This window comes from Lissotriton helveticus, chromosome 6, assembly GCF_964261635.1.
Source record: "Lissotriton helveticus chromosome 6, aLisHel1.1, whole genome shotgun sequence".
In the NCBI taxonomy this organism is placed as follows: Eukaryota; Metazoa; Chordata; class Amphibia; order Caudata; family Salamandridae; genus Lissotriton; species Lissotriton helveticus.
Window position 1 is genome coordinate 64095601 of NC_136067.1, and position 14460 is coordinate 64110060.

Here is a 14460-nt window from a genome sequence, read left to right on the forward strand (position 1 = left end):
TTTCTCCATAGAGGCAAATGAGGTATTGGGGAGGGGAATATATTACCAGATACTGTCTAATTTCGCAACATTAAACGCATGATAAAATATTTCAAGGCAGTAAATTGTAATACTTTCACGCCTGCATCCCTGCCTTTGAAAAAGGAGCCGGATGAGCAATTAATAAGCTGTAGGCCCGGAGAGCCCACCCCTTTGTGTTCCCGGGCCGCCACCAGACGGAAGGGACACGCTATAATCATCAATTATTCCGAGACGCTCCGATCTAAGTGTGTGACCGCGCGCAAGTCTTTGAAGTTTCACAATGACACTTTACGTAATATTTTATTTGTAAAAAAAATGGGTCCTGTATATTTCTTATGTGCTTCGTGGCCCGCCTTCGCCATTCATCACCATCCATCTATACTACCCCATGCTCCACCTCAGTCATACATTCTATAGCTGTACTACTCCCTCCCCTACCTCTGCCACTTATCACCCTACATCTACACTACTCCCTCCTCCACCTCAGTCATGTACTCTCCTACGGCTGTACTACTCCCTCCCCTACCTCTGCCACTTATCACCCTACATCTATACTACTCCTTCCTCCACCTCAGTCATATATTCTATAGCTGTACTACTCCCTCCCCTACCCCTGCCACTTATCACCCTACATCTATATTATCCCATGCTCCACCATAGTCATACATTCTATAGCTGTACTACTACCTCCCCTACCCCTGCCACTTATCACCCTACATCTATACTACTCCCTCCTCCACCTCAGTTCTGCACTCTCCTACTGCTGTACTACTCCCACCCCTACCTCTGCCACTTATCACCATCCATCTATACTACTCCCTCCTCCACCTCAGTCATGTACTCTCCTACTGCTGTACTACTACCTCCCCTACCCCTGCCACTTATCACCCTACGTCTATACTACTCCCTCCTCCACCTCAGTTCTGCACTCTCCTACTGCTGTACTACTCCCACCCCTACCTCTGCCACTTATCACCATCCATCTATACTACTCCCTCCTCCACCTCAGTCATGTACTCTCCTACTGCTGTACTACTCCATCCCCTACCTCTGCCACTTATCACCATCCATCTATACTACTCCCTCCTCCACCTCAGTCATGTACTCTCCTACTGCTGTACTACTACCTCCCCTACCCCTGCCACTTATCACCCAAAATCTATACTACTCCCTCCTCCACCTCAGTCGTGTACTCTCCTACTGCTGTACTACTACCTCCCCTACCCCTGCCACCTATCACCCTACGTCTATACTACTCCCTCATCCACCTCAGTCGTGTACTCTCATACTGCTGTACTACTCCCTCCCCTACCTCTGCCACTGTAGTGTAGTTCCTTTCTTCCCAATAGGCTCTGCGCATTGGAATAATACCTACAGCAGTAAAGGCCTAGGCCAGACGTTAACTAGGTCTACTACTGTCGATACTAGACTTAAGTTTTGGGTTTGCCAGCGTAGCTCAGAGTTCGCTAGAAACTTTCTCGAATGTTCAAGGAGGAATTTACTTCCCTGATTAGACAAGAAGGGATTTAGTTTCTGACAACCATAGAACATGACAACTTTGCTCTCCCCTAATCAAGAGTCAATCTCGAGAGTCGTGTGAACAAAAGGCAAATTATTTTACTCAGTCAGTACGTGCATTTCTTAGTCTCATCAGAATGTAGAGAAAAGGAAGAGACGGGCGTGTTCAATAAAAGGTGTTATTTATTGATCAGTCTCTTTTCTCATACAAGAGAAATGGATCGATATTATTGCAATACTTATAGTTAAGTAAAGTGCATACATTAAAAGCAATAGTATAAAGTAATACTGTAAAAACATTGATATGGTTTCTAAGCCATATGATGTTTAAAATGAATAAAATATATTTATATACACATATACATTTGACTAAACGTACTCAACTGGTGTTTCTAAATACGTCTACCCCGTGTACCTGACCTAAGCCTAATACGTGGGCGGGAATAGAAAGTTACAGTTTAAGTTAAGTTTGTTTTTGCCAAGTGAATAACTAAAGAATTCTCTGTGAGGGGTTATTCAGTTCTGTACCTGGAAGTTAGGATGAATGAGGAATGGTATCTCTCTCTCTGGTCTCGATATTCCAGGCTGCCTGCGAGGGCTACCCGGAAACGCCGGTGCTGGATTCTCGGCAGGAGAAAGCAGCTTCTCTCAGCGCGTCAGGAAGGCGGGGCTGCTGCCAGCGGGGTCTGCTCTGCTCTCGGCTTCGGCAAGTATGGCTGCTCCGTCTCGTCACCACGCGTGTGTTTGCATAGGGCAAGATCGGTAATATTTATACCTTTAAGGTGCCGAGATTGACGTAAGGATGGACATAGATACGTCAATAAAGATGTCATACGATTTGCTCGTTAGCACATTCTTTTACTAAAGTTCTCGGTGAAATCAAAACAATGGCCGCAGGGTTTTGCCCAGGTTGTCATAGGTTTGATTTGTTATGAGAACTCCGTATGCCTTATCAGGGGCTGGAGGAATATCGCTTGTCTAATTAGATCGCAAGCGTTATGACCTAATCAGATAACACGTTCCTGTGCCGTAGTGTGACTGCGTCAGATAACGGTATCTGCATCATGGGGAATTTCTGCCTCATGGGCTGACTGCTAGTTAACTTGTTGGTTTGTTTAACTAGAATAGGGTCAGGAATAGGGGGATCGATTCAGAACCGATAGGAATACATGACACCACTTATCACCATCCATCTATACTACTCCCTCCTCCACCGCAGTCATGTACTCTCCTACTGCTTTACTACTACCTCCCCTACCCCTGCCACCTATCACCCTTATTATTATTTATTTATTTTTAATTATGCAATTTTATATAGCGCGGACTTTACCCGAAGGTGTCAGAGCGCTTCACAGAAGGACCAATAATGATATACAGGAACAAAATACAAAAGCAAACAATAAGTTACATGGATCAAAAGTGACACTAGTGAGCAACCAAAATACATGAGGTAGCAATCGGTGCAATATAGGAGAAAAAAGTGATACGGGTGCAGGTTACAAAAACGTACAAAATACAAGTAGAGGTATAATACTGCAATAGAAGGCAGACACTCCAGCACAATAACAAACGTTACGTAGGCAAAGGTGGCACTTGTGCAAGTCTCTAAAACAAACAAAACGTGCGAGGTAGCAAACAGTGTGTTACAAACAAAAGTGACGTGTGCAAGTTCCAAAAGGGTACCATACACAGGTATTGGGAGATTACTAAACATTTAAACTACCAGAACACCCTGGGGAGGAAGTACCATAAACCTGGCCAATAGACTTTCCAGTAATGGGAGGTCTTCCTTCAGACGAAGGCAAGGGTGTCTATACTGTCTTTACGTCTATACTACTCCCTCCTCCACCTCAGTTGTGCACACTCCTACTGCTGTACTACTCCCACCCCTACCTCCCCCACTTATCACCCTACATCTATACTACTCCCTCCTCCACCTCAGTCATGTACTCTCTTACTGCTGTACTACTCCCTCCCCTACCTCTGCCACTTATCACCCTACATCTATACTACTCCCTCCTCCACCTCAGTCATGTACTCTCCTACTGTTGTACTACTCCCTCCACCATTTATCACCCTATGTCGATGCTATTCCCTCCTCCACCTCAGTTGTGCATTCTCCTACTGCTGTACTACTCCCTCCCCTACCCCTGCCATTTATCACCCTACATCTATACTACTCCCTCCTCCACCTCAGTGGTGCATTCTCCTACTGCTGTACTACTCCCCTACCCCCGCCATTTATCACCCTACATCTATACCACTCCCTCCTCCACCTCAGTTGCATTCTTTCAAACAGCTGTACTACTCCCTCCCCTACCCCGCCATTTATCACCCTACATCTATACTACTCCCTCCTCCACCTCAGTCATGTACTCTCCTACTGTTGTACTACTCCCTCCACCATCTATCACCCTATGTCGATACTATTCCCTCCCCCACCTCAGTCATGTACTCTCCTACTGCTGTACTACTCCCTCCACCATTTATCACCCTATGTCGATACTATTCCCTCCCCCACCTCAGTCATGTACTCTCCTACTGCTGTACTACTCCCTCCCCTACGCCTCCCATTTATCACCCTACATCTTTACTACTCCCTCCTCCACCTCAGTCGTGCATTCTCCTACTGCTGTACTACTCCCTCCCCTACCCCTGCCATTTATCACCCTACATCTATACTACTCCCTCCTCCACCTCAGTGGTGCATTCTCCTACTGCTGTACTACTCCCTCCCCTGCCATTTATTACCCCACACCCATACTACTCCCTTCTCCACCTCAGTCGCGTACTCTCATACAGCTCTACTACTCCCTCCCCACCTCTGCCATGTATCACCCTACGTCTATACCACTCCCTCCTCCACCTCAGTTGCATACTTTCATACTGCTGTACTACTCCCCTACCTCCGCCATTTATCACCCTACATCTATACCACTCCCTCCTCCACCTCAGTTGCATACTTTCATACAGCTGTACTACTCCCTCCCCTACCCCGCCATTTATCACCCTACATCTATACCACTCCCTCCTCCACCTCAGTTGCATACTTTCATACAGCTGTACTACTCCCTCCCCTACCCCGCCATTTATCACCCTACATCTATACTAATCCCTCCTCCACCTCAGTCATGTACTCTCCTACTGCTGTACTACTCCCTTCACCATTTATCACCCTATGTCTATACTACTCCCTCCTCCACCTCAGTCGTGCATTCTCCTACTGTTGTACTACTCCCTCCACCATTTATCACCCTATGTCGATACTATTCCCTCCTCCACCTCAGTTGTGCATTCTCCTACTGCTGTACTACTCCCTCCCCTACCCCTGCCATTTATCACCCTACATCTATACTACTCCCTCCTCCACCTCAGTGGTGCATTCTCCTACTGCTGTACTACTCCCTCCCCTGCCATTTATTACCCCACACCCATACTACTCCCTTCTCCACCTCAGTCGCGTACTCTCATACAGCTCTACTACTCCCTCCCCACCTCTGCCATGTATCACCCTACGTCTATACTGCTCTGTCCCCTCCTCCACGGTGTATTCCATCTCGGTGTATTCCATCTTCTATACTTCTCTCTCCTCAACTCCGCCCATGTATCCCTTACCTTCATCGCTTCCACCAACCCTGCCATGGCATACTGTGCATAGAGTGTACTGTGGGGCTGAGCAGGTGTAGTCTAGTGCATACAGGAATGCTCCCTGGCACAAGGGCCTGGTGCCCGGGGAAAAAGGAACCTCACGTTCACGGTCAGGAACTCCCATCCGAGTAATAAAGCGTAGCTGAGACTCTGTGTGCCAGAATACCCCCTACTGTGTCAGTCGCGCCCCCTTAGTTGTGCACAATTGTTGATTTGAACCCCTCATATTGTACAACACTCGTTTGCTTTCTTGCTAAGTTAGTGCAATATAAAATCAGCCTGCATATGTAACTGTACATTGGAGCTTGGCCCATAATATCGGGTGGTAGCCTACAGCCGTTATTGACCACAGGTGCAGGCAATAATTCCTATTAGCAGTCAAAAAGGGATCCCTGGGATGTATTTACTGAACCTTAGTATCTATACCCATACAGTTATACCTTGGTACCCGGATTACAGGTTACCATAGATCACTGTATAACAGGATGAAATTTGTATAATGATTCCCACAAAGAAAATGTTTGTTAACAATCTGAATTTTTATTAAAATGAAAAGATCATTCACATTAAAAATACACACATTTAAAATTTCAAAGGAACTTTCCCTGAAAAGTAAAAGTTAATTTCTATAATAACAAAAAACAATATGAAATAATAAGACATGTAAATACATTATATATCACAAATTTCAAGATTGTATTACCAAAGACAATACATAGCATAAAGAAAAAGGACCCCTATTAAAACGGTGGCACTCGAGTATTATTACCACTATAGATTACTTGATCCACTGGCTACAGATAATATGTACACAAATCCACACATGTGACAAGAATATATGTACATCCAGTGTGTTTGAGCTTAAAGTGGATTCTCATATAGGAATGCGTCGACGCGTTTCGGTGCGAGACACTCGATAATGTGGCACCTTCTTCAGGACTTCTTAGCGGGGGTTTTCCATACTACAGGGGACTTCACTCTCCCCGAATTGGGTAGTGTTCACCACTTGGATTCTTCCAGGTTAATTCTATGTACACAGAGACTGTTTTGGCCTCTATGTCTTATTAAGACTCCTCTAGTGATGTTCTTTTATCTTCCAATTCCTTTTTCTTAAAATATGGTATCGACAGCAGATCGAACGAGGCAGAGGAGAGGCGCCGCGGAAGCAAAGAACATATCCAGTTCCGGCGAGGCCCCTAACATATGCCCGTTTGAAGCAAGTTTTAAAAATATTACAGATACCATATTTTAAGAAAAAGGAATTGGAAGATAAAAGAACATCACTAGAGGAGTCTTAATAAGACATAGAGGCCAAAACAGTCTCTGTGTACATAGAATTAACCTGGAAGAATCCAAGTGGTGAACACTACCCAATTCGGGGAGAGTGAAGTCCCCTGTAGTATGGAAAACCCCCGCTAAGAAGTCCTGAAGAAGGTGCCACATTATCGAGTGTCTCGCACCGAAACGCGTCGACGCATTCCTATATGAGAATCCACTTTAAGCTCAAACACACTGGATGTACATATATTCTTGTCACATGTGTGGATTTGTGTACATATTATCTGTAGCCAGTGGATCAAGTAATCTATAGTGGTAATAATACTCGAGTGCCACCGTTTTAATAGGGGTCCTTTTTCTTTATGCTATGTATTGTCTTTGGTAATACAATCTTGAAATTTGTGATATATAATGTATTTACATGTCTTATTATTTCATATTGTTTTTTGTTATTATAGAAATTAACTTTTACTTTTCAGGGAAAGTTCCTTTGAAATTTTAAATGTGTGTATTTTTAATGTGAATGATCTTTTCATTTTAATAAAAATTCAGATTGTTAACAAACATTTTCTTTGTGGGAATCATTATACAAATTTCATCCTGTTATACAGTGATCTATGGTAACCTGTAATCCGGGTACCAAGGTATAACTGTATGGGTATAGATACTAAGGTTCAGTAAATACATCCCAGGGATCCCTTTTTGACTGTTGGTCTTTTGTGCCCTGTTCCCTGGTGAAAGTGGGTAACCTCTCTCTTGAAATCCAATAATTCCTATTAGAACAAGGGAAAGTTGGGAGCTCCATTGAAAACAATAGGGTAGCTCCAGGCTTATAATGGCTGGGACAAGCCTGGAGCTCCAGCATTACAATCTTTGTCTTTCTGTTTCTCTCTTTTTCATTTAGAACATTCTAGCCTTACTGGTTGGAATATTCCAATAGACTTATCGCCCTTCTCTCTCGGTCTATACCAGCTGTTAATGGCCCTCACCCTCGTTACAGGCCCTCACCTGCGACTCAAGCCTATAGCTCGGCTTCAAAGCCTTTAACAACCGGTATAGCCCTCAGCAGCGGGCAATGCAATAATAATTGCTTGGTTCTGAAAGGGACACGGCAACAAAGATAAAACACAAAACCTTTGTTTGGAACATCCTTGTCATACTAGACTCCTTTATTAACCGTAAATGCCCTTTTCCTCATTCTTTCAGCATCCTGAGCCATGGAAGAAGCCTGGTGTGTGAGAGCTGGAAAGTTCTACTTCACTATCTCAGCCATGCATCAATCATTAACAATTCCTACCAGCACACCCAATATTAGCAGGGTTTCTAATTCTTAGCAAAATATCTTGAAAACCTTCGAAAGACTTGCTGAAAGTGTGTGAGCCTGTCCTCACTAACGGCCACATGCATCAATCTTGCCGTTTGCGAATCCTTAATTGCGAAAATTAGGGAATCACAATTAAGAATTCACAAACGGCAATGCATGAATAATTCGCATTTCTTTTAGCAATTCCTTATTTTTCCTTAATTGCGATTCACAATTTGCGAATCGCAATTAAGGAAAACCCTTCCCATTGATTCCTATGGGCCAAGAGGCCCATAGGAATCAATGGGAAGGCATTTACAATTTGCGATTTTCAATTTGCGAATCGCAAATTGAAAATGCAATTTCAAGGGTGCAGGGGGGGGGTCCAAAGAACCCCTCCCTGCACCCCTGAAATTAAATTTAAGTGCAATTTACACACACACATGTCCCAAGGACATGTGTGTGTGTAAAATGCAACTTTCAAAAATGTATTTTTGTGCATGTTTGAAGGTTTTCGGTAAATTAGCATGAGGTTCAACCTCATGCTAATTTAGCACTTCCAAATAGTTACATCGCAGTTTAAAAATGATCATGCATTGCATTTAAGATATCTGAAATTGCGATTTCTTAAATGCAATCGCAATTTTAGAAATCACAACATGATTGCGATTCCTAAAATTGCGAAATACATGATGCATTCCAATTTTGATAATTGCATTCGCAAACGGCCGAAAATTGCGATTCGCACCGTTTGCGAATGCAATTACCGTTGATGCATGTGCCCGTATGCCCAGTAGCGCACAAATTGGAATGGTGAATGTGAGAGATCTATTGGGTTCCTCAGAATCCAACCAAAAGCTAATGTTATAGGACTGTTTTGGATGACGTTCAGCCCACAGGCCGAATCTATGTTATTCTTGTACCCATGGAACTAAATGCCCCAATAAGATAAAATAAAAATAATCCTGTGTGAAAATTAGAGACCTGTTAACCAGTCAAATGTGGACATCAAACGCTTGCTCTTCATTGGCCAATGATGAACCTAGATCTCAATCTTCTTCCACAGTTCCTCCAACCATCAGCGTTCCCAAGGGGCAGGCCGTCATCACTGTGCGCGAGGGATCCCGCGCGGAGCTGCAGTGCGAGGTGCGAGGGAAGCCCAAGCCACCCATCCTTTGGTCCCGCGTGGACAAAGAGACGCCCATGCCCTCGGGGGCCATGTTGGTGGAGACCTATGATGGGAAGTTGCGCTTGGATAATGTAACGCGCGACATGAGCGGGACCTTCAAATGCCAGACGGCCAGGTATAATGGCTTCAACATCCGGCCGCGGGAAGCCCAGGTGCAGCTCAACGTGCAGTGTGAGTACACAGGATGATGCGTGGTGTCTGTACGTATTGTTGATGTCATCAACAGGTAGACACTATCTGGATTGTAACTACAAATACACACCATAATTCTAAAATGTGCAATTTCAGAAAAACGTCTAGATTTGCAGTTTTGTATTTTGGTGAAGCCGTTGTGTGTAGTCAACTTATGTTTGCATAAATCTAATATGGTGTAGGAGCACTAAAGACAATAGTTCTTATAATCAATTCTTCAATTGTCCATGGTAGAAGAATACCTACTCAAAATATAGCTTCATAAACCCTTAATGTAGGTAACACACCTCTTTATTTCTACATTCTTAGGTCCAAAGCAGCTTTGCTTCTTTCTTTGTGCTACTGTTCCAAGTATTCCCACTAGTAATCGCATAGTCCTTTCATGATAACAGCTCATGATATAGTCAATGATATTTGGGGCGTAGTTAGCTTCAAAATATTTTTGCACTATTGAACAATTGATTGTGAAGTATGGGCTTGAGTGCAAGCCTTGATAAAGGTGATGACTGCTGCGAAACACGTGTCCGCTGATGAGAGTGAAACATTGGGACATCTCAAACATGGAAAAAATGAAATTAGAAAAAATGCATTTTGTTATTGACAATATTTCAACTGAATATTTTGTTCAGGGACTTTATTTTATCGCAAATGTTTTTTAATAAAGGTGTAAGTGTTGAGAAATGAATGTCTTTATGAACTGTATGTAATGTGAAATGTTTGTTGAAGGTGCCTTTTAAACCGTATTGTTAACGTGAAAATTGTACTTCTATGCAGTACCTCATATAGGGGAGTTTGCCTTCTTTCTTTAATGCCAGGGCAAATTTTATTTCTTCGCCTTATAAAATTGGTTTAGTTATATTATTGTTTATCTTGGTCGGGGCATATATTTATTTATTCGTTGAAGATAGCGTATACAAATCAGAAATTTCCGATCCCAATAGCCACAAAACTCCATGCTGGGGCAATTAGTCTTTTTTGGTCTCGAGATGAATTTGTCACTCTTTCCACCTCCACAACTGAATACATAGGTCATTCCTTTAATTTGTGAAAGTCTTGTGTCCTGCTGGCCAGCAAAGATGTTTGAGGAAAGACTCGGAGGCAGGTACTTTCAATTCACGCCCCAAGATTGTGGATCAACATCCCGTTCCAAACCAGGCTGGACCCCTGATGGCTTTTTTTATACTAATGGCCTCACCTGTTTCCCAAGCACCAGTATCTCTGCACCTAAGAGCTCAGATCCAAGCCTTCATATTTCCTAATATTCCCTGAATATCATACCCCATCCCCGTCTGAAAGGATTTGTGCTCTTATACTATCTCCATATGACTTTTCTTCCCTCAGCCCATCACGGAATGTGTACTGCTTGTTGTTCTGAGCTGCCCTGTGCTATGTATACCCCACTATTGCTTTTTGAAGCCAGGCATTGACCTTATAAGTAACTTATAGATAATTAAGTAAAAGTCTAATGCAGGATAGTGTTGCCAAACTTTCCCCATTGCGCAAGTTCACGTTCCATCAAGCGTTTCGCACCATTGTGATGGCTTGTGCTGGTGGCATGTGCTGTACCCTGGTAAATGTAAATGTAAATGTACAGGAATTTATATAGCGCAAATCACCGAGCGGTTTCTAAGCGCTTGCTTAGGGAACCCGTCCTGGTATTCCCCTGTGAGATAACCCCGGCAGGGTATCCGCAAGGTGAAAGCCAGGCATCCCGCCGCGAGGGGCCGTTGTGGAGATCAAGCAAGCTATTGCCCAGAGTCGCAGAGTGTGAACCCGTGAATCGAGTAGGCACCGGAGCGAGAATTGTCGAGTCCATGGACATTTTTTAGGACTCAAGACCCCGCCGAGCTGGGAATTGAACCCTGGTCCCGGGCTGACCTCTGCTTCCAGGTCTGCCTCCTCTAACCAGTGAGCCACACTTCTCCACTGGTACGGATGGTACTCTAAAGGTTTGGTGTGGCTGACTCATTGAGTCCCTTGGCCAGTGTAGCTGAGCCATAGACGCCCATCTCTTGGTTTAGGAGACATCTATTTGACATTCGCTATCTCTGATGGACTTCATGTATAGAATATCCTGCTCGAGCTGGCACTGGCTTGCAAACCTCAGCTGGCCTGTGCATAGATGCATGGGAGTTCGGAGGAACGCAAGCAATCCTGCAGCTTTCTCTGGTGGACTCCACCCTACGGCTTCCAATAGAGCTGCAGACCAGCATCGTCATCCTCCAAATGCTGAAAGAAACTCTAAGTATGGAGTTGAATCCGCAGCTGAATATCCTCCATTACTGCGGCTGTACGGGGAAGGAAATGAAGCCTTCGGTTCTGTAATGATCATTTCCTCCATAACTTAGAGGATTTTTAGTCGCCACCAAACTCTTAATCAAGTTCATTGTCCTGTACTCATGCCTAAAAGAGAGTTGTGTTACTACTCCAAAGTACGGTCATTCATTAATGATCCCTCACTCCCACGGGGGGTCTCCCTGGTGATGTTCCTGCTGATGGTCCCAACAGGACTCATGATGCTCGTGTCCAAGAAGCATCACAGCTAGCACTGGACCCACCACCAATGAGGTTGACACTAAATTCAGGACTAGATAGCATGCTAAATACCTCTGCCTTATTCCTGTATACCGTATTACCCTAGAACATGTTGTTTCGTGAATGTATTGTTAATGGTGTGGGGGTTGTCCTTTGTTCTTGGAAGGATACGTTGAGGGCCTGATCCCTCTGGTCCCTTGATAGGATTGCTGAAGGCTGTGTGCACTGTTCTTGCCATGAACCACTGCCCCTGAGAAGAGGAGGTCTAATGGTGGCTCTGTTGATTGTTGGATTAAATGCCTCGTGTTCTTGCAGACAGAATTATTGAAAACGTTGATCTTGTTTGGGCGCCGACTCTAATGTCCTCTGCTACTAAGATGACTTTATTGTAATAGAGCTGATTGTTGGATCTAGCACCCCTTGTTCCTGAGAAGAAAAGGTTAATTGAAGGCTGTGTTGAATGCTGGATCTAATGCCTCTGGTTCTTGAGAGTGGGATATTGAAAGCTCTGTTCTTCTTTGCGGGGTGGCTCTAATACCCTCTTTTAACAATGTATTGACGGTTGGTTGATTGTTAAATCTAACGCCCCTTGCTCCTGAGAAATGAAGGTTTCTTGACAGTTGTGTTGATTGCTGGGTCTGATGCTTCAATTTCCTGAGGGTGGATTAGTGAAAGCTATGTTCGTGTTTGTGGGTTGGATCTAATGTCCTCTGTTACTAAGGAAAGGTTTATTGAAAGTTGGGTTGGATCTAAGAAGATTCTTTGAAGATGCAGTTTATTGAAAACTATGTTGCCGGTTGTATTAAGCATGCCTGTCCCCTGGGAAGACGAGCTTTACTGAATGCGTGCTGATGATTAAGTCTACCACCTCGCGTTCCTGGTGGGAGTATTTTTATTTTGAAAGTTGCCTTACTAGTTAAGGATAGGCTCTGGCTTTCAATGCTCCTGAGATTGATTTATTTGTAAGTTGTGGTTTGTGCTGGGTGACACCAGAGGTAACATTCTTTTGCACATTTTTGCTGCACATGGTTAGTTTTCAGATATTGCTAACTAATCACAGTCTCTACCCCAATCGCCCTTCTAGCCCAAAATTGTCTTATACTCTTGAATCCCTAAGTACAATGACGATGCACTATTACCAATGTAATAAACAAAAGGGGGAGTAAGTGGATTTGGGGGTTTGCTGTACAGCCTTCAGAAGATCATTCTGAACAGAATAAAACTAGAGTGAACCTTATTGAAGCATGGAGATCCAAAAGATTCACTACAACGAAAATTATCTTCTTTGGCCGAAGGAACCCTCGCCCACAATTGGTGGCATGTTTCATCATTGGGTTCCATCCTCATTTGGAACCAGTATTGTATCTGACCGAGTAGACCCAACTGAGGGTAAATGATGTCGTCCAGCGCTTCACAAACTGTGGGCCGTGACCCACTGGTGGGTCACCCAACTACTTTTGGTGGGTTGCGAAATTTGAAGTAATAAATAAAGATGCCTTTAAAATCTGTATTTATCCTGTCACATTGACTCAGAGGTCAAGTGTCAGGCTATGTCTTCTGGCAAATTGCTGCTTATTTCTTTAACCTGGGGATTTGTGTACAAACTCCTCTCACCTTGCAGTCAGAGAAAGAAAAGTAAAGTGAATTGTGTGATAATCTTTCTGGAGTACTGGGAAACAAAATAATGTAGGATGTCATTTTTTGTAACACACCACAACATGTAAATACCGGCAAATGGACTGTACACATTAAGCAGTGCAGAAAGCAAAAATGGAGCAAATTTTTTTGCAAGTCAGAAGGGGGATCGGGACAAAGATTTTAATAGGAACAAAACAAATCAAGACACTCTACTTAGTGATGCACAAATGATAAATATTCCCTGAAACCGATCTCTACACATTATCATTTAGAGCCACCACCAGAGGGCGGTGTTTTTAGGCCTTTCTGCACCAACAAGGTCTCCAGGTGGGTGAGGCCCAGCCGTTCCATTCCTCTGCACCTGTACACAAGGGTCTGCTTGGGTTACAAGAGGGTCTTTTTTTTTAGTTCATGTGTGGGTCTATTGGGAGCCATGTCGACGTCTGTCAGAGTTTACGTAGAGTCTGCTGGAATCATGTATGACCTGGAGGGAAGTACACAGGAGTCTCTGGTGTTCATGGGAGGGTTTGGTTGGGGTTGTGCCACAGTTAGTTGATGTTATATGAGGGTCTGTTGGGGTTATATGGGGATCTGTATTTGCAATGTGGATTCAGGCTTAGGGGTCTAACAGAGTTATGTGAGGATAAACTGGTGCTAAGTGAATTCCTGGAGGTTATGTAACAGTTCAGGGTCCCTTTGGTTATCCTGTGGTTTTTTGTGGCTACATTCATGCAAAGTAATGAGTGTTCTCCATTGAAATCTGGATGCTTCGCTGTGAAGCCATATTGCAGCGCTTATGTTGGGAGTGGTCTCCTGGTACTCTGCGCATGCTGCAGCGTGCGCATGCGTCGAAGCGGCTCAGGGGCCTGAAGATGATAGAGACCGGCTCTAGCCTGCCACCTAGCTGCAGCGTGCGCATGCGTCGAAGCGGCTCAAGGGCCTGAAGATGATAGAGACCGGCTCTAGCCTGCCACCTAGCTGCAGCGTGCGCATGCGTCGAAGCGGCTCAAGGGCCTGAAGATGATAGAGACCGGCCCTAGCCTGCCACCTAGCTGCAGCGTGCACATGCGTCGAAGCGGCTCAGGGGCCTGAAGATGATAAAGATCCGCCCCAGCCTGCCACCTAGCTGCAGCGTGCG

At 44.3% G+C, this 14460-nt stretch overlaps 1 protein-coding gene across 1 annotated transcript in view; it reads left to right on the forward strand.

The window, feature by feature from the left end:
- MDGA1 (MAM domain containing glycosylphosphatidylinositol anchor 1) overlaps window positions 1-14460 on the forward strand; it is a 1234846-nt gene that overhangs the window by 567483 nt on the left and 652903 nt on the right. The window contains exon 8 of the mRNA XM_078647369.1: window positions 8835-9128. Within this exon, the coding sequence (XP_078503495.1) occupies window positions 8835-9128 (294 nt within the window). The remainder of the gene's footprint in view (window positions 1-8834; window positions 9129-14460) is intronic.